Raw genomic sequence first — 20,039 nt, forward strand, 5'->3', positions numbered from 1 at the left:
AGTGATTTCTAATCTTTAGTTATAGTTGGGTTTTAGAAATCAGCCTGATGTGAATTTCGGTGTGAGTGAATCAGAGATTCCTCATCTTCCTAATGCTTATTGTCTAGCAACTGAGACTTGTCACACTACAGGCGGCCATCCTGGCTCTTGTCCTGGTGGTCACGGCTGTTGTTACGATGTTTGGGATGATGTGAGGGAGCACGCGTTTTGAAGACCTGACTCTGATCTCGGACAAATGACAAGTTGAGTCTGAGCTTTTGTTTCCTTATTTTACCATGAGGATGCTAGTACCTTCCTCCTGGTGCTAGTCATGGGTGTGACTTGTGAGATGACCCACAGTGACCTACGGTGGGTGCCTTCCACCACTCCAACGTGAAGCAGGCTCCCAGTGATGTGCTCAGCCCATGCCCCTCGCACTGCATGCCTGGCCCTGGGTTGAGCTCCAGGGCCAGAGCTGGCAGTGAAGAAGCCCACAGTGGACTGCTCAGAGTCAGAACAAGAACGGATGCCATGCACGCTTATTGCTCTGAGGGCCCAGGGAGATATCTTTCCAAGCTGCAGTGACAAGAATAAATAGGAAAGTGAACAGCAGCCAGTGTCCCTGGCCTGTGATGATAAGTGATGACTGAGTCAGAAGCAAGTGAAAATGGAATCGTAAGAGGATGACAAGGTAGGAGGAGAGGAGCCGGACAGCAGGCAGGCTCGGGAAGAAGGCTTTGCACTTATCTAGCTGTCCTGGGCAGGTGATGAGCTCCTCTGAGCTGTGGCGGACAGAGGGGGTACCCTCTGGCTGATACCCTCGTTCATGCTCCCGTGTCCTTCAGCAGGAGGAGTGAAAACAAAGGCGTCAGGTGTTGGCTGGTTCTGGGAATACCGTAACCGACCTCGGAGACGATTTCATTCAAGCTGCCCCAAATACACAGATCAAGACACTGAGACCCCCTTGGCTTTGCACAGGCCCTGCCTTGAAATTACGATCATCTTTCATCTAGAAAGCACTTTTTCTTTCCACTCAAAACAAGATGTTAAGTTGGCCTCTCCTATCCAGGAACAATAATTACAAAAACACAAACATTGATGATGTTTTTGGCGAGAAGAAATGTGCCAGGGACTGTACTGCGGGTTTTTCAAAGACATCACTGATCTTTCTAGCAGATGGGTGATACCAGCGTTGTTCCAGATTAGGAAACAGATGCAGACAGGTGAAGCCACAGGATCAAATTCATGCAAAATTTGAAGTGGCAAGATCCAGGATCTGAATCCAAAACAAGATGATTCCAGGGCCCACACTCTGAACTACTTTCCCATAATCTTATGTGATTGACATGGAGGCGATGTCCACTGTGAAGCGGTTTTGAAGAGTTCACACAAGCCACACTCAAGATCGCTCATAATTGAGGGATTTTATTGTTTTTACCCAAGGGTTTCTGGAGTGAGGATGTATGTAACATAAAATGAGAACCGACTAATGGGACCTAGGAGACATGAAGAGTAAATATTTTAAAACCAGTGCAGCTCATCTGGAGCTGATAATACAGAGTTTCAGGACCTAGCACGATGAAAATCCACCTAACTGAATTCCCTTATGGGAGCCACTTTAATGAAGAGATTAAACTCTTTTTTAAGGTCTCTATTATCAATCCCATCGAAATGTGTATTTTCAGTCTGTTAAGGATGTCTCAGATTCATTATATTAAAAAATAATCCCTGTTTGTAAATGTCATAAATTCTCATTAAAGGAAAGTCAGAGATGTCTGAGGGATACAAAGGGGGAAAAAAAAATCCTTGAAAATATTGCCAGGTGTATTGAAGCATTGAGACCACCCATGCAGTGGGAAGAAGGCTACTGGAATGTCCAGTAGCCCTGGGTTCTAATCTTGGCTGTCCCTGAGGCTAGTCTAGTGATCTGGCCAAACATCTTCACTTTCTGAGCTTGTATTTTCCCTTCTGAACAATGCAGCTGAGAAGATGTGACCTCGATGACCTTTTAAGAGCTGTCTCTGCTCTGATGTGAAATAGAATTCTATTTTAGACATTTCATCAACACTCATGCTTACACTTTCCATTTCCTTGGCAAATACCTGTCGTCGTTATAAGAAAGTTTCTTCTACTCCTCAGCAGAACTGTCATTATTCTAAATGAACTCAGCCTGAATTCGTGAAAACTACAATGTTTTTATATATTCATTCGTTTGTTCATTCATTCACTCAGAAAGTGAGTTGTCTACCCTTCATCCAGCATTATACTTACTACTTGCATATGAGGATGATTATAAAAAGATGTCTGCAAACAGGAAGTTCCCAATTTGGTGGGGAGAATAGGCAAATTTAAAAAAAAAAGGGTTCTTCACCCCCATTGGCATAGACATTACTATTGTAAAATATACCCCTTCATTTATTGATGTACCAGACAGCACAGCAGGTACTGTGGCAGTCAGCAAGAAGCGTATAGTCCCCTCATTCAGAGAACTTCTGTAGTGACAGGAGTAAAGGAGCCTGGGTGATGGTAGTCAGCACGTGGAAACCATGCAAACTTGTGTCCCGAGAAAGCTATTCTTTGCTAGCCTGGCGGCTCTGGGTATGTAGAGGCAGGGCTGAGGAAAGGACCCGTCGAAGGAAGGGGTTAATCCTCAGGTCTGGCTATCAGAAGTTTGCATCTTGCAAGAAGGAAATGCTTGGTTGCAAATAGTGGTGAGTTTGCTGAGCCAGCAAAATAAGAAATGGGAGTCAATAACGCCAATAGCCGTGGCATTGATGGAAATCTTACTGGAGACACCCAGCCCAACTGCTAAGAGTGATCACAGCTAACTCTCCCACAGTGTCCGGAAAACGGAGTTGAGGGATGTAGAAAGGCTGATTCTCACTGGCACTCAGAATTGATGAACTTCTACTCCCAACATTCCGTTTTGCAGATGGGGAAGTTAAGGCCCAGCAAGAAGGAGATTACTTACTCACTGTCTCTAGAGTTGAGTCCAGCATATATCAGACGGAGTTCTGTCTTGGAACAAAAGGGAAAGAGGAGAAACGTATTGCGGATCTACTCACTGGCTGCCTAAGCCACGAGCCTCACCCTTCAACTCTTCCATTTATTCTTAGAGTCAGCTCTGTGAGGTCGGTATTACTAACATTTTCCATTCTGTTAATGAGAGAACTGAGACCCACAAAGCTGAAGTGACTTCCCCAAGACCACACGTCCATGGAGAGAGAAAGGGAGGATTGGAACACAGGCCCGTCTGTCTTCAACCCTCTTTTCCACCTGCCTCACTTCCTCTTCTCCAGGCAGCCTTGAGGGCCCTCCGGGGTGGACGCGTCTCATTTCCAAAATACATATTTGTTATATAATGAGTGACAGTAATGAATGGTCTGTTCTGAGAGCTGAGAAACCTGCCTGGGAAGCAAAGAAGAAAGAAATGCAGAGGACACCAGCACGCTTTCTTTGTACAGATTCCTCATTCTCAGTCTTATTCCCAGAGGAGGGGAAGAGGAGAATGGACCTGTGCCCCTTTCTGCAGTCACAGATTGGAGAACTAGGAACCCAAGCTGTGCCCTTTCCCTGAAGAGGAAAGCCTCTCCTTTCCCGTCCGGTCTTGCCCACTCCAGCCTGATTTCCTGTCCCTGGACCAGGGGCAACCATATACCTCTTCCATTATGAATCACGAGGTCTGCGGTTTTGGCAGATCATAAATCAGCCCTGAGAGCCTCGAGGACAAATGCCAGGACTTTTAATATTTAATATTAGACGTATTCAAAGTGGTGAATATTTCATGATGGGGCTGTCCCATTTTAACACATCATGAGTGACTCCTACCCCCACCCGCTTTTTGGTAAATTATTCTCACCCAGATTTCAAGGATCTCAGCCCCTTTCCTCCATTCTCCTCATCTCGGGCAACAGTCAGCTCACCAGCTTGCACACACTTAAAGCACACACTTTTGTTGGAAGACTTGAACTTGTTATTGGAGAGGAGAGTTACAGAGAGCATTCCTGTCGGAGAGCAGCCCCACTGATGCTCTCTTTACCAGGTATCCAGAGAAGAGGAAAGGTAGATCCCCCCTCTCTCTCTCCTTCCAGCAATCCTATTCTGAACATTTTCGGTGCTACCTCTGACCCATCTTTCACTCCTTCTTCTGCCTTACCACCATTTCAGTTCAGCCAACATTTATCAATCCCAGGCTCTTTGCCAGATACTTGCTGATGCCGGGGTTACAAAGATTAAGCATCATCATAATGTATAAAACAAATTAGAGAGGGTTTTTTTTTTTAACAGTCAGAATGCTTTGTATAAGGTCAAACACATAACATTTTTAGTGAATCAGTGAAAACATTAAGGTTTGTTGATGAATACAAACGTCTTGAAATCAGGAGTTATGGGTAATAGTTCTGTTGCCCTAATATCTATTCCCTGCTGTGTTTTGTTTTGGTAACCCAAGATTGAAAAAAAAAAAAAAAGCCTCAATTTGCAAGATGGGTAGTTATAGAAAGCATGGGCTTGTAAGCTCTTCGGTTCCGATGGCTCCTAGTTTATTGTATCTTCCTCGATGAAACAGAAATGATAAGAGAAGGTATTTTTGTGGGCTTGCTTGGTGGTGGTGGTTTTAAATGAGGTTTGCATAAAATGTATTTACCTGGCAAATGAACTGAATGTGACTATGCTCTCCCATGTCCTAAATTCTAGTATGTAACATATGAACGTTTAGCCTTCATTTTTTTTTTTTTACTATTAATGAGACTTAAAAATTTTTAGGGGGAATTAAAATCTAAAAGTTGCAAATTTCTTAACTCTCTCCCACGGAATTATACGTTTCCAGGAAGCATGGTTCAAAAACTCTCAGGTAAGGCCAATCAGAATTACTGTAGGTTTGAAGAGTTGCAGGTTCATCTGTGTGTGTGTGTGTGTGTGTGTGTGTGTGTGTGTGTATGCCCATGAGTGTATAAGCGTGATCACCTGAAGACAAAAAAGAAGGCAACCTGACAGCAATAGTCTAGGAATTTATGAGCCATCACAGATAGTTAATTATTCATTCAACTCACAATATTGAGCATCTACTCAGTTCTAGGCAGTGGGCTAAGGCAGGGCAGTTCCTACCAGCATCTCCTAAGCTGTGGACATGGTCTGTGGTCCATAATAGGTCCACCTGTTCCACCAGCAAGTGTCCCAAGGTGAAATAGGTTTTGGGAAACCTCTTAGGTATCATTTTCATGAAGAATCACATACCACTGGCTCTACATATAGTCTAGTGTTTCTCTCTCTCTCTCTCTCTTTTTAAATAGAATCTATGTTTGGTAAGGCATCTGTCAACATTCCACAAATACAACTTAGGAAAAGCCATTAACAAATTGAACCTTATTCATCTCAACCTTAAGAAGTGTACAGTGAAGCAGGACTGATAATTGAAGAGGGTAGGACAGAGAGCTTTGGAAAACCCTTCCAGAATTCTGAACTCTGAAGATGTACAAGGAAACTAGACATAGGCCGGCCACGTGAAGTGAGCTTGGCCCAAGGGAGAAGACACTAAAGGCAGTGTGGGATACTAGCAAGCATCCTTGCAATCAGGCATATGAGATGGCCATAATAAAATGATGCCTGGATACATGAATGGATAGATGGATGGATGGACAGATGGATGGAAAGATGGATGAAGAAGAAGGGAACAAGAGGGGAAAGGTGGGGGGAAGAGGAGGAAAGGAAAGCTAACCAAGACAACAAAATAAAATCTGGAAATGATAGATGAGAACAAACCGTCTAGAAGGGGAAATCAAAGATACCTTGGAGGAGGGGACATTTGATTTGGGGCTCATGGTTGAACATGAATTGTTCATTCAAATGGAGAGAATTCAATTGTCTGATTATACTCTTAGTGCGAATGTACTTTATGATCATTTAAATATTTGAAATTAGGACCTCCATTTGTGGCCACCAGGTCACTTCCTGTGCCCCTCCTTAACCTGTGAGGCCTGTCAGTGTCGTATCTCTGCATCCTCAGCGTGGGCCCGAGAACCCCACAAGGGTCCGGACTTGCTGAATGAATCCATGGCCAGATGAACAAATGGAATGAACTAGGAACCTCCGTGGTGGGTCAACCAGAACAGGCTCTTCCCCTGGGGCTTTTCTCAAACCAGGCAGCCCACTGAGAAAACAAGGAAGCCAGGGGGAGAATGCTGTTTGGGGCAGGTAGTAATTCACACACCCCTTTCTCTTCTTGCCTGCAGGAGAGTGCAGCTGTCACGAAGGCTACGCCCCCGACCCGGTGCACAGACACCTGTGTGTGCGCAGCGACTGGGGACAGAGTGAAGGGTGAGTAGCAAAGGATGTTGCAGCGGGGGCAGTGGAGGGCCGTCCCCACTCCTCGGCTCTGTGACTCCAGGCCACGCAACGGGGGCAGTGGAGGGCCGTCCCCACTCCTCGGCTCTGTGACTCCAGGCCACAAAACTGCTCCAGAAAGAGAACTTTTCTCTACAAGTGGTGTTCTTGTAAAGGCTTGATGGGCGATGAACCCTATTTTCCACTGAATCACAATTTAGTAGTAAAGGTACACGATCGATGACTATTGTAGAGAACAAAGTCTCAAATTGAACTCCCCCTCCCAGACCGTAGGTAATCAACGGACACTTTCTTCACTGGACTGATGCAGAAAGAAAATGGGGTTTTCGTCCATAAACTCCAAAAACAGACAAGTGGTCTTTAAAAGACTGAGTCCTTCTGTGAGATGGAGACATTCTCTTATAAAGAGTTTTGCCCAATACGTGAGTGTGAACAACAGGAGTTTAAACCACATGGGTCTACTTACGTGCAGATTTTTTTCCCCAATAAATACAGTACAGGACTGTAAATGTATTTTCTTTATGATTTTTCCTAACATTTTCTCTTACCTAGCCTACTTTATTATAACAATAAAGAACGTAATACATATAGCCTATGAAATATGTGTTAATCAACTGATTATGCTATCAGTAAGGCCTCCAGCCAACAGTAGGCTATTAGTGGGGGGCCTGGCTGGCTCAGTCGGTAGAGCACATGACTCTTGGTCTCAAGGTCATAGGCAAGATTGTGGAGCTTACTTAACAACAACAACAACAAAATAAAACAGTAGGCTATTCGTAGTTAGGGTTTGGGGGAATCAAAAGTGATAGGTAGATTTTTGACCGTGTGGGAAGTCAGAGCTCCCAAGCCCTGTGCTGTTTAAGGGTCAAATGCAATTACTTCTGTGAAATTTGGTTGTCTGTAAAGCTACGTTTGAGCAGTGCCCCTCTGTGAATCCCATCTGACTCATATCATCTCCTGTTCCCTTTTCTTTCCCTCCTATTCTTCCTGAAGACCTTGGCCTTACACCACACTGGAGAGGGGCTACGACCTAGTAACAGGAGAACAAGCCCCTGAAAAGATTCTCAGGTGAGTTGACAGTCTTGTTGGGACATGCTGCTGGGGAGTGGAGGAGAGTCTGGGGAGCCATAGTCATGCATCCTTAGTCAGTGGTGCCTGTGAGCTTTAGGCTGTGCTGAGTGCAGAGGAACTCTCATTGGGCGTGAATGGACCATCATGGCCCGGGTTGCTATGGGAATCGAATTCCCATTTGTCTGGCATCTAGACTTATGGACTCAGATATTTGAACAGGGGAAGACATGGCTGATTATCCAGTCCAGTGCTTTAAAAATATTCTCCAGCCATAGAACTTCTTCCCGCCACCTCCACGGAATGGTATGTGAAACCTTAGTACTTCAGCTGATAAAGACATACAGCGGATTAAGTGGCAGAACTGGGAATCAGATTTTGGTTCAAATTGATTCAGAGTCCGTGCTCTTCACCTTTGTGCAGACTGTGCCGGCTGACTTAGCAGTCACTTATAGAGCCCCTGTTGGCTCTGAGCATTGCTTGGGAAAGCAAAGCTGAAATGGCCGCTGGCTTCACAGAGCCCACAGTTTATTGGGAGTCGGGACAGGTGGTCAGGAAAAGAAAACCAGCAGGGCAATGCAATGCATGGGCTGAACGATTAATCGGTTTAAGAGATGACCATCCAGGTGTGGGCCAGGTTGGCCAAAATTGCACCTGAGAGAAGGCAGGGGACTCAGTTGGGTGGGGAGGTCAGAAGTGGCCCTAGAAGGGTGGGAGAGGGGCCCCTATATGCTGTTTTTCTCTCTGCTTCCCAGGGAGTTCCCCAATGGAAACTCTTACATTGCAGGTCTACTTTCAGCTTGGGCCAAGGACTCTGGCTTCCTGTCAGCAAAAGCTTCGTGGTTCCTCCTGTGGAGCTGTCCATCAACCCGCTGGCCAGCTGCAAGACAGATGTGCTCGTCACGGAAGACCCTGCGGATGTCAGGTAGGGAAGTCATCCCCTGGGTCCTATATCGAGGACTCTTGGGCACACTGGAAGCCTCTCTGTTTCAGCATCATGGGGACTCAGGCAAAGAAGTGGTCCTCGTATTGTTGAAGTAGGCACCTGCTTAGCAGGTGATGTGAAGAACTGTCCCCTGTAGGTTCACCGTCCAAGAAATGTGCTCCATTGGTGGGCCTCAGTGCCTTATATTTCAACATTATTGCATTCCTTCTGGGTTTATATAAAATATGAGCAAGGCTAACACATTATCTGGCTCATCCTGGGATTATTAATGATTATGTCTTATAAAAGAACATTACTTAATAGTATACTGGAGAATCATGAAGGTGAAAGATTAGAGAATGAGATGCTTTCTATTATGACTCTGGTACTGGGAGCAGACTTTGGGCTAATCCATAGGTTCTTGATGTCAGGGTCAAATTTATTTGTTCTTTATTCATGAAGGGATGGAGACTACATCTTTTCTTACACGTTTTGCACCTTGTAGTTAACTTCATTATAGACTTACTCTACTGTGTTGTAATTAGTTGCTTACATATCATTCTGTCCCATTATGTGGTGAATCTCTCAAGGTCAAAGCAAATAACTTACTTAGATTTCTAATCTCCAGTTCCAAGTACATATTGGACAACTACTAGATGTTTATTGATTTAATTAAACTAGTGGTCTTAGATCTGATCCCATCGCTATTCTGGAGCTTTCTAGTGGAGGTGGTTTTGGGTGCCCTCTCTTCCAGTTTGATTAGGGGAAGCAGTCCAAAAATTTTGATGTTACCAAAAATGGACTCTGATTTTCCTTTTTTTTTTTTTTTTCTTTTTTGAGTGAGAGAGAGAGAATGCATAAAAGGAGGTCAGGGTATGTGTAGGGACAGAGGGAGAGAGAGAATCTTAAGCAGACTCCATGCCCAACATGGAGCCTGATACGGGGCTTGAACTCATGACCCTAAGGTCATGACATGAGCCAAAATCAATAGTCAGACGCTTAACTGACTGAGCCATCCAAGCGCCCCTCCAATTTTCCTTTTAAAATTGGCTTATAGGGACGCCTGGGTGGCTCAGTTGGTTAAGCAGCTGCCTTTGGCTCAGGTCATGATCCCAGCGTCCTGGGATGGAGTGCCACACCAGGCTCCTTGCTCAGCAGGGAGCCTGCTTCTCCCTCTGACTCTGCCTGCCATTCTGTCTACCTGTGCTTGCTCTCGCTCTCTCTCTCTCTGACAAATAAATAAAAAAATCTTAAAATTAAAAAAAAATTTTATAAAAAAAATTGGCTTATAAACAGCCCCTCATTTGGAACTGAGAATCATGCCTTACCACACTACTTCTTGCAATTGTGCTCCGCTGGCTTTGGGCCGTTCTGAATCAGGATGTTATCAGTATGTCTGTGGCATCTTGATAGGAAGCTGTCAAACCCAACACCTTGGGTTGTGTTTGGATTAGTCTCTGCTTTGCAATCTGTTTATCCCCACCTTCTCAACTGTTCATGGACAGATGAACCTAGCATGATTTTTCAGGTTGTTGATATTTCCCAAAAGAGGTAGTTTTAAAAAAGATAGTTTGTTAAGGGGTAGTGCTTAGGAAATGAAGTGATAATTATTAAGAACTAAGGTGGTTTTACCACACACATTTTCATGGCAAATTACTATTATTTCTATTTTGGATAGTGAGGCTTCAGTAAAGCATGGGCTGTGGTTTATCTGCATTGCATATTTTCAAAGATGGAGCAAAGACCATCTGGTTGAGGAACTACTCTCAAGGAGACCCAGTGACCTTGATTGAGGTCTCCCCTAGCTCTCTTCTGAGTTCTGTACTGTTGACGTTGAATTTGTAGTTTCCGTGAAGCTACAAATATTAGACTGGCTGATGATAACACTCCCTCTGGAGTTGAATGGGTCTGGCTTAGAATTCCATCTCTACTATGTATGGACTGGCCAAATCCAACTTGCTAACTTTCCATTTTCTTAACAACATGCGGATATTAATAGTGCCTTTTTCACATAGTGTAACAATAATAATAACCCCTAGCCATTAATTATTTACTACCTGCCAAACATTTTGCTAACATTATCCATGATATTCTTATAACAACCCCTTAGGGTGCTGTGATGTGATTATTATTTTAATCCAGATTAAAAAAAAATCTGAGGCATAAGGGCAATGCCTTCACCAGTAAGTGATAAAGCCAAGGTTCAACTCATCACCTCTTCAGCTCTAGAACCCATGTTCTTAACTATTTTATTGAAACATCTCCCAAGAATTGTAATGATTGAATAACTTAAGATACATAAACACTGGTATATAATGTTTTCCCTTGGCATTATGCCAAGGTTCACTGAATTGAATTCCAACTACAGTAGAGTTCAGGTAGAAACTGGTGATGGTGGGGAAGGCAGATTCGGGGAGGTTTATGCTATGGAGGTCTGTAGAGAATGACCATAATCCACAGCATGACTCAGCTGCTTTTTCTGATTCAATCTGAATTATCCCGAATGGCAAGCCAGGCAAAATAGGGCCCAGAATATTCATTTGTAGTGACTGTAAAACATCTTTGGAAATGTAAAAAAAAAAAAAAAAAAAAAAAATTGAAAAAAGTGTTTAGTACTAGCATGCATTTCAGAGAGAGTATTTTATGTCTTCGGAAGGAATATAGCAGTAAGTTGAAAGAGTTAAGAGCTTCAAGGGGCACGAGCCAGTAACAACAAGATGCTTCTTCTCAACTCCTGCTAAGAACGTTGTGCCTGGTTACATGGAGCACACCCTCGCACCAACTTGGGGCCAGAATAGAGCTGTTCAGGTTGGGAGGGAGGGATGGTGTTTTGCAGCAGTGGGTAATCCCTCTCAACCCTTTCTTTACAAACCACTAAGCTTCTCCTTAAAAAAAGTACACAGATATTTGAAGAATATTTGGTTTGATTAGGGCACTAGATTGTTATCCTGCTTAGGGGTGTCCACATGCATTCTTCTGGTGTTCGAGCAAGAGCAGACAGCCCTTTATGTCATACCTTCATCTCACCTCCCACCAATGCCCATTGGCTTCCCTGCAAGGGAGGATAAAAGGCTGTAATCATTACCATTCAAAAGAAATCGTGCTATGGAGGTTGAGTTTTCCAAGCTGCACTAATAAAGCTCGTTTGACATGACATTGGCCAGGCAAGTGATCATCGGTGTTTAAAGAATTAATAAGTTCCAGTCAGATGATGTGTTAGAAATTAATAAATAATAGATCATAATTATAGATAGCCAATAATAAGCCAGAGAATCACAACCAAGAGATCAGAAGAAAGACTGTCCCAAAGCCAAGTCAGAAAGGAAAAAGATAAGCATATAACAGAATTGGAAGGAAAACTTAAAGATGCTTTGCCTATTGATTTTTGTTGTTGTTATGTTTTAGTTTATGGCAAGTTATTTGAAAAGTACAGAATCTCACACTACGGAAGGCAGAGCCATTTCGCAGTCAAACGTATGGGCTCTGGGAGCCCTGGGTGGCTCAGTCAGTTAAACATCTGCCTTAGGCTCAGGTCATGATCCCAGGGTTCTGGGATGGAGCCTTGCCTCAGGCTCCGTGCTCAGTGGGAGTCTGCTTCCCCCTCCCCTCCCCACTGGTGCTCTATCTCTGTCTCTGTCTCTCTTTCTCTCAAATAAATAAATGAAATTAAAAAAAAATATATAGGCTCTTTCCAGTTGGGTGGCTAAATTTAAAACAATAATGATAATAAATGTTTTGTGAGCAGTAGAGCACCTGGAACTCTCAGACATTTATAGTGGGGATGTAAGTTAGTATGTCCAGTATGTAAATATGGGCAGAATCTCCTGGAGTTGAATAGCCACATACGGTGTAACCTGTCAGTTCCACCTCTAGTAAACATACCTAGCAGAAATGTGTGTATATGTACCACAAGTAATACATTCAAGAATGCTAATAGTAGCATTCATTTATACTGCCAGAAAAGGGTGGGGAAAAAAACCCATGAATACCCATCGGCGACAAAACAGAAACTAAGTCATGAAATGGTCATACAATGGAATACTACTAATGGTGAGTATTACCCAGAACAACAACCCCACCCATAGTCGTCCCTGAATCTCACAAACGTAATACAGAGTTACGGAAGGTACATAAAAAGCGTGTTTGCGTGAAGATCAAAAACAGTAAAAATAAATCTGTGCCGTTAGAAGAAATGATAAGGATTACTTTTGGGTGAGAGAAAGGGCAGTGATTTGTGAGAAGCATGGCAGTTTATGTGATGCTGACAATGTTTGATCTCTTGATCTGGGTGGTGGTTTTATGGGTGTTTTCACCGGTAAGCATTCACCAAGCTGTACAGATACGATTTATATACTTTTTTCTATATATGCTGTATTTTGATTAAACATACAGCTTATTATGTGAGGCAGTTTTCTTTTTAAAGCATAGGCTACAGGAGCCTAACTGAACTGCCTGAGTCCAAATCCCACAGCTACCACTCTAATGGAAGAGGCTTCTGGAGATGTGTTTCTCCTTGTGGATTATGTAGCCAGAAGATTATACCACGCAGGGGTGTGTTGAAAATCAAATGACATGATACATTGTAAACACTGAGGTTGGCACTTGGGGAATTTTCTAGAAGCATTAGTATTATGTTGGTTGTTACCATAGCATAGTCTAACAGATTTTTGTTCTCTGTCTTTTTAATTCTTTTCTCCTCCTTTTGCTAAAAGGCTACATCCAGTCTTAAAACCCATAGTGTCTTAGTTTTGAAAACTCACATTAATTCCTTTGCCATGTTTGAGGAAGATTTAACGGGACTTCCAAGGTCTGGTATGGTGTGGGAGGGCAGATGGCTTTATGGGTATGGATATGCGTGCAGAAGGAATGACGGGGCACATGGACAGTACACACAGGGTGCGTGGGGGTGGGTTGGTTTGGAGAAGGAGGAAGCAATTCCTGACCAAAGGAATTAAGAACATATTTGCAGGAGAGAACATTAGCAATTAACCTTGAATTGTGGAGAGATTTGGGCTATGCGGTATCTAAGGCAAGAGGGAAGGCTTTCAAGTCTGAGGAGTTGAAGGGCCAAAGAAGAGAACTGTCCCCAGGGGCACAGCTCCCTTGCTCCAGCCTGTCCCAGCGGGAAGCTGCTGGCAATGAGATTTTCAGACACTAACGAGGTTAGCCTCAAAGGTGGACAGGGGAGGGCTAGTTAAATTGCATACGGCCTCCTTTCAATTCTAAAAGCCTGTGTGCCAGGCACTGTGCCAGGTACCCTAGGAATACGGAGATAATAAGGCCCACCTCTGCTTTTGGGAATCTCTCTAGCCAGGAGCACAGAACAAGATACTGACTTAAGAGATGAAATAAAAGATCCTCGTGGAGAGAGAAGCATGGCAAACAACACTTATTTCTACACACTGAGCCTTCTTCACAATTTCACCCAGAGCTGATTCTTCTTCTATGGGAGATACAAGAATAGCTATTATAGTTGGAATAATAATCATCCACAAAGCCCAGCTTCCGGAGCCCCTCAGTGATTTTTCTATGATCTCAAATCAATGGAAATGAAACAATGAACTACTGTTAATTCCTGCACAATTTTGAAAGAATAATGGGATATCAGAATGAACGCTCACGCCGCTCACTTGGTGATGGTTTCCACATTGAATTAGTTCAGAATGAAATTAGGAATGGTTCCTTGTTCCTTTGGCCTTTCAGTTCCAAGCCCTAAGAGCTTACTGAACACCTACTATACACCAGGCTAAGTATTGGAGCTAGAAAAATGTTCTAACAGAGATCCCAGTGCATTTGCTGTGACAAAATCGCAAACAAAAAGATGTCATGCTTGGTGGCAGTGGAAGAGGATAGAGGGAAAGATCAGGACAGAGGAAGACCACAGGGGTGCAGGGGAGTAAGCTCCCCTGAGAATGAAAAGGAAAGTCGTACAGAGGACTGACCCCTGAGCCACACTGGGAAGTATGGGCAGGAAGTCATGGGGTCACTTGTTCTCAGTGTGTGGTCCCTGGACCAGGGAGCATCAGAATACCTGGAAACTTGTTGGGAAGACACATTTTCTGACTCCAATCTTAGAGACTGATAAGGCCCCCCAGCGTATCAGCAGCAATTCCCAGCACCTGTAAATGCCACCTTATTTGGAAAAAAGGTTTAAGCCCCTTAAGTAAGGTAGGCTGATCATCCTGGATTCTGTGGATGGGTCCAAAGTACCATAACAAGTATCCTTATAAGACGGCAATGTTGTAAGTGCTTTACTGAAACAAGCTCATTGAATTTTTACCCATTATTAGCTCCAGTGAATGCAGCAGGAAGCTAAGGCACAAAGAGGTCACGTAACTTGCCAACCGAAGCAGCAGACTTGCGATTCGAATCCAGAGAGTCTGACACCTGACTCCATGCTGCTCTTCTCCAGGCTGTGATTCCCTGTTTATCCTGTTTGACAACATCTGGCGGTATTCCGAACCAGTGGCAGAGCGCTCCAAGTAGCCAGACCTGGGCCACTGACCCACCCTTGAGTCTGGCGAGAGTGCAGGCACTTTACCACGTGGATCGAGAGAGTATAGGTTGGATGGTTCCCTAGAGGGAGATCAGGACAGGCAGTGGATGGATGCTGGACAAAACCCACAGGTGTTCTCTCCTGGACAAAGCATGGGGTCTGGGAGTGGCATGCCTTTGGCTCACTGTCTCTGGAGTGTGGTGCCAAGTGGCAGGGAGAAGAAGGGAGGAAACAGAAAAGCTGCGCTATCTTCCTCCTCCTCTCTCTCTCCTCTGTGGACCTCGCTTGGCAGAATCAGCAGAATCCCCAGGGCACTTGAAGAGTGCGCCCCCTGCAGGAGCTCCTGTGTGAATGCTCCAGATCCCAGAATCTGGTTTTTGCCCAGACCAGGACCCCGGTCAGATGCAGTGTGCTCTGGAAATGCGGGACGGGCGTCCTAAAGTGACTCCCTCAACAGAAGCACTCCAGATGCTTCCCTGTGTGATGGAACCTGTGCTGGTTCTAGAAATAAAAAGATCTCAAAGGAAAGAAGCAGTTAGAAAGAGAGCAGGGCTGGAATTCTAGAGCCAGATGTGAATCTTGGTGCACTATCTGTGACCAGAGTTCTTTGGGTCAAGTAACTTTCCTTCTTCCCTGCCATTTCCATCTCTGAACCTGGAAGATAGACAGGGTTGTGTTTTCCTCACATGGTTGTGAAGATGACAACTAGTATAGGGTAACTAGTACAGCCCCTTATATGCAACCGGTATTCAATGAGTCAAGTGTTTTAGAAGTTTTATAGACATTATATATAAATAAGGGCGTTTTATAGACATTATATTATAAATAAGGGAGAAACCATACAATGCAGTGGGATCAGGTGACAAAAGACGTAGTTCGTGGTACAGGAGCAGTACAGAGAAGGGAGAGGTGTGCATACTGGATCAGGTAGCCATCAGTGGCCAAGGCTGCGTGGGCGGGGGAGGTTAAGAGCAGCAGGGCATTGGGATATGGAGCGTAGGCAGGAGTAAGACAGGTGACACATTACAATGGGGCACCTGGAAGGGAAGGCCTGGCAAAGCAGAGGTTGGGCGGAGTCCCTTGATGTAGGCTTTATATTGTTCAGAACTCAAGGTGCCTTCCTCCTGTTGTAGGTGGGTAAGACTCAGACTTCTTGCCTTTGCCTTCCTCATAACCTCAGAAGATTTTATTAATCTTGGTGGTGTGTGTATATGCATGGCCTTGAAGTGCATCCCAGTGGGGACATTGAGACAGGAATGGGCTTCTCCAGTCCTCAGTATGTAGAATCTAGCCCATCATACTTCACCCACTTCCCCTTCTCACCGATTAGTCACAGGGTGTCCTTTCCTAAAGGGCAGGACAATTTCAGTAGGCAAGCTCCTTCCCCACTTGAAACACAGATGAGAGGATACTGACCAAAGGGAATAGTGTGGGTTCTGGAGCCAAACTGCCTGAGTTCAAATCCCAGCCCCACTACTCACCAGCTGCCCTTGGGCAAGTGACTTAAACTTTCTGAGTCGCTGTTTCCTGCCTATAAATGTAAATGAGAATTGCTAGTGTATCTTTGGATGTTTTTGAGAACTGAATAACCATTAAACCCTTAGCCCACAGTCATCAAGAATAATGCCTATGGTATTGAACCCTTTGTGCCACGCCCTGTCTAAGCCCTTTATGCGCTAGTTCTGACTTCCCACAACAACTCAAGGATGGGGCCACTGTTATTTACAGAGGAAGAAACTGAGGCACAAAACATTTAATCTCTTTGTCCAAAATATTATGAGTAGTGAGTGGCAAAATCAGGACTCAAGCTATCTGGTGACTGCTCAGAATTATTGATTGGGGGACTCTCTGTAAGACTGAGGGCTGGGCCCATTGAATGTTCTGTCTGCATCTTTGTTGACCATTTCATGCATTGTGTGTGTGTGTGTGTGTGTGTGTGTGTGTGTTTATGTGTGTGGAGATCCACTGTATACTAGTGAAAGATGAAATATGAAATGGGAAAAGGGGGTATGTGGGAGCAGGGGTGAGTCTGTCTGGCACTCACAGCTGGGTTCATGGAATCTTCCACTAGCATTTGCCCTGCACCACCTCCCTGCCTCCTTCTAGAAGGATGAAGCCCCTATGAGAAGCATTATTTTAAAGGCCTCCACACTCCCACAAATGGACCTACTCCATCCCCACATCTCTTCACATCCTGGCTGCCTGTCACTCAGCCAGCGAGCCTGGAGACATATATATTTTCCCCCATTTCAGTTTAGCGATCATAATAAAAGTGAAGTCTATTAGGATGAGTTTCTGCCCAGGCTCGGTAAATCTCTTCAAACACCATTCAGCACCAGATTTCTGTTAGTCTTCGCCACTGGGGAGGCTGTAGCTCGCACCAACGGTGAGCTCAGGCGGAGGGCCCATGACATAGCCTCTGCTAAATGAAACTCAAATGGAGACTTTGGAATATAAATATTGAAGTGACCCAGGTTGGATAAAGGGGAACCAGTTAGCTAAGCTTCTCTCTTACATGCCGGAGATGCTAAATTATTAAAACTTTAATAAATGTAATAATAAATATTTGATGTTGAATTATAGAAGGCTTTGCAGATACAGTGAATCTGAGAAACGACTTGTTATATCTGCATTAGAAGTTAAACACTTTTCAAATGGGACTTCCGATGTTGAAAGGGGACTGCGGCTTTTTCGATGAAAAGAGCGACAGAGAAACATGAAAGTGCAGTATTTGGCAAGGTCGCTGCGCTGGGGGTCAGGATACCTGGGTCTGAGTCCTGACTTCACACTGGGCATGCCTGCCCAGCCAGAGGCTCTCTGCACAACATCTCATATGTGGTCTATAGAGCCATCTTCCAAGGTCATTGCCCCTTTTGTCCCCACCTCCCCCATTTCACAGAGGAGGAGTTGACATTCTAAGATCTTAAGCAGCATGGATGGTGGGATTTGAACACAAAGCCTCTGATCTCAGGAACCTATGACAGCCATGATGCCTCCCTCGTCTACTGCCCTGTGTTGAAACCCTCTCTGCTTACTATCAGCTAGCATGCTTTTTGTTTCAGGAGACAGAATCTCAATTCAAATGAGCTTAATGACAGTGGTATTGGAAGCGTACCATGGGAAGAGAGGGAGATTAGCTGAGGCACAGAGGGAGGGGGATTGAGGCATAACATGACGTGAGGATTCTGTCTTGCTTCTGCCTCATCCTATGATGGCTTCTTTCTCTCCTCCTGACAGCTTCATCCTCCCTCTATCCCTCCTGCCATTGGCAGGGGTCATGAGAACCATGAGTCCCCAGACTTTTGTGCTCTTACCCCCAACCAGTGAATGCTTCTCTTCTGTGAGTTGCAGTTTGAAAAATCCTAGAGAAGAAACCTTATTGGCCTGGCACGGGTTAGAGCTCCCCTCCAGATGAGCCATCTCTGTTTGGGGAGTGGGGTCACAAAGTACAGACACAGCCATGGAAGCAAGGAGGTGAGGACCATGGACTGACATCTACTCCAGTCCATGTCTTCAGAACCTTCCCTGGGCTTCACCTCCTCTACAGACTGGACTGAATCACAGATGGTAGCTATGGGACATCTCACTCACCTACAAACTCCAGTTAATGGGCTAGGGCTGCCTACAATATTACAGTAGAAAGATTTCCGAGGGTACAGACCAGACTCAGCTGGGAAGAGGGTCATGATCAGCGTATAACGCCAGCCTTCAGTATTGGATGGGAGTTGTGACAGAAGGGTCAGGAGTTTGCCAACTCTGAACTTGGCGGTGTTTAGAGGTCCTCCCAGTTCTACGTCTGATGACTTGAGGGTTGCGTCCCCCAGTAAAATGAAGAGAGATTTCTGGTTACTGAGATGTAGGAGTTAGATATGTCTTGTGGGTGGAGATATTGAGGATGAATTAGAAATGGAGTGTACTCTGTCTATCTGCTTTTATCCATCTATCTGTTATCTCGGGGGGTATATTTGGATAATTTCATCTTGGTTCCAACAAGTTTCCTGAAATAGATTTCTGGCTTGAGGCAGAGTTGAGGCCTCCCTATAGGTGCTTCCTAGATGCTGTCTGGCACTCTCATTGTCACTTGTAATGTATTAAAAATGGAACACTCTAATTTAAGCTGTAAACAAACCACCCACATTACAAGGGTCTCAAACTTCATCTTCGAATTCCAAGGGCATGTTGACATAATCATAAGCTCACCAATGGAAGTGACCTTCTGAGTCATTTTTGCCATCCCCATGCCCTTACATGGACGGTTCTAGGTCAACAGAATCCACTCTCTGCCTACACGCGTCTCATGGCCCCCCAATGTGTTGTCTTCCATGTTCTCACAATGGGATCACAATATTCTCTTTCATATCCTTGCTCTGGTTTCACCTAAATTAGCCAGGCTTTAAATTACTCAAGCAGCAACTCAGGGATACTGATCACCAAGATAAACTAAATTAAGCAATCATTTTGCCTTTTAAGACCCACTCATTGGAGTTGAGTAGGATCACCCATTTCTCTTAGTGCATCTTTTTCTGCCAGATAAGTCCCAATCCCCCCTTTTATCCAACAAGCCTATACATGCACCAATGCAGTCTGGTCAGGAAGATGATTAGGATATTTCTCTAATGAACTGATATGGATATTAGGCTTAACTTCCCCCCCACACACACTCACCAAGGAAACCAATATCAAAGAGGGTCCCAGCAAAAGCAGGTGGGTTGTTCAAGGTAGGGAAAGTTTAAAAGGGGGCTATTCACAGGGGGAAATTCTAGAAAAGCAACAAGGGGTATGCAGTAGATTGGCTGGTGTCAGTGGGTTAAGGTTAGGGTGTAGTTACCAGAACCTGGAGAAAGAATCGCATGGAAAATCCTGCCTGACAGAAACTATGGCCTTCATTCAAGAAACAGACAGGAAAAAAACCAGGGGAAGGAATGTCCCAACGTTGCTCCACCACTTCCCATTAGACCTTTTGCTGATGTTCCCTGCCCTCAACCCTGCCATTGGCTGACATGATGGGAGCCCAGAGAAGAGAGTGCATTGGGTCTGTCCACCAAAGTCAGCCTCCTGAGGCCCTGGCAGGGTAAGGATGAGCTGAGGGCTGACGTGGAGGAAGAAATGGAAATTACTCAGGGTCAGATGGACGACCTTTCCATTCGGCCTTCAATATCCTCAAAATGGCGTGTCTATCTTCCCTGACACTCCCAGGCTCAGACCCGCCCAAAGAGTCTCCATGCTTTC

The 20,039-nt window shown here is 44.6% G+C and overlaps 1 protein-coding gene across 3 annotated transcripts in view; it reads left to right on the forward strand.

Moving 5' to 3' along the window:
• The window catches only part of ASTN2 (astrotactin 2), an 859,033-nt gene that overhangs the window by 408,121 nt on the left and 430,873 nt on the right, over window positions 1-20,039 (forward strand). For 2 of the 3 annotated variants that reach the window (XM_059142160.1, XM_059142162.1), the window contains 3 exons: window positions 6,210-6,294; window positions 7,315-7,389; window positions 8,177-8,314. In XM_059142160.1, the coding sequence (XP_058998143.1) occupies window positions 6,210-6,294; window positions 7,315-7,389; window positions 8,177-8,314 (298 nt within the window). The remainder of the gene's footprint in view (window positions 1-6,209; window positions 6,295-7,314; window positions 7,390-8,176; window positions 8,315-20,039) is intronic. The other variant, XM_059142161.1, reaches the window with a different exon arrangement.

This window comes from Mustela lutreola, chromosome 12 (assembly GCF_030435805.1).
Source record: "Mustela lutreola isolate mMusLut2 chromosome 12, mMusLut2.pri, whole genome shotgun sequence".
Classification (NCBI taxonomy): Eukaryota; Metazoa; Chordata; class Mammalia; order Carnivora; family Mustelidae; genus Mustela; species Mustela lutreola.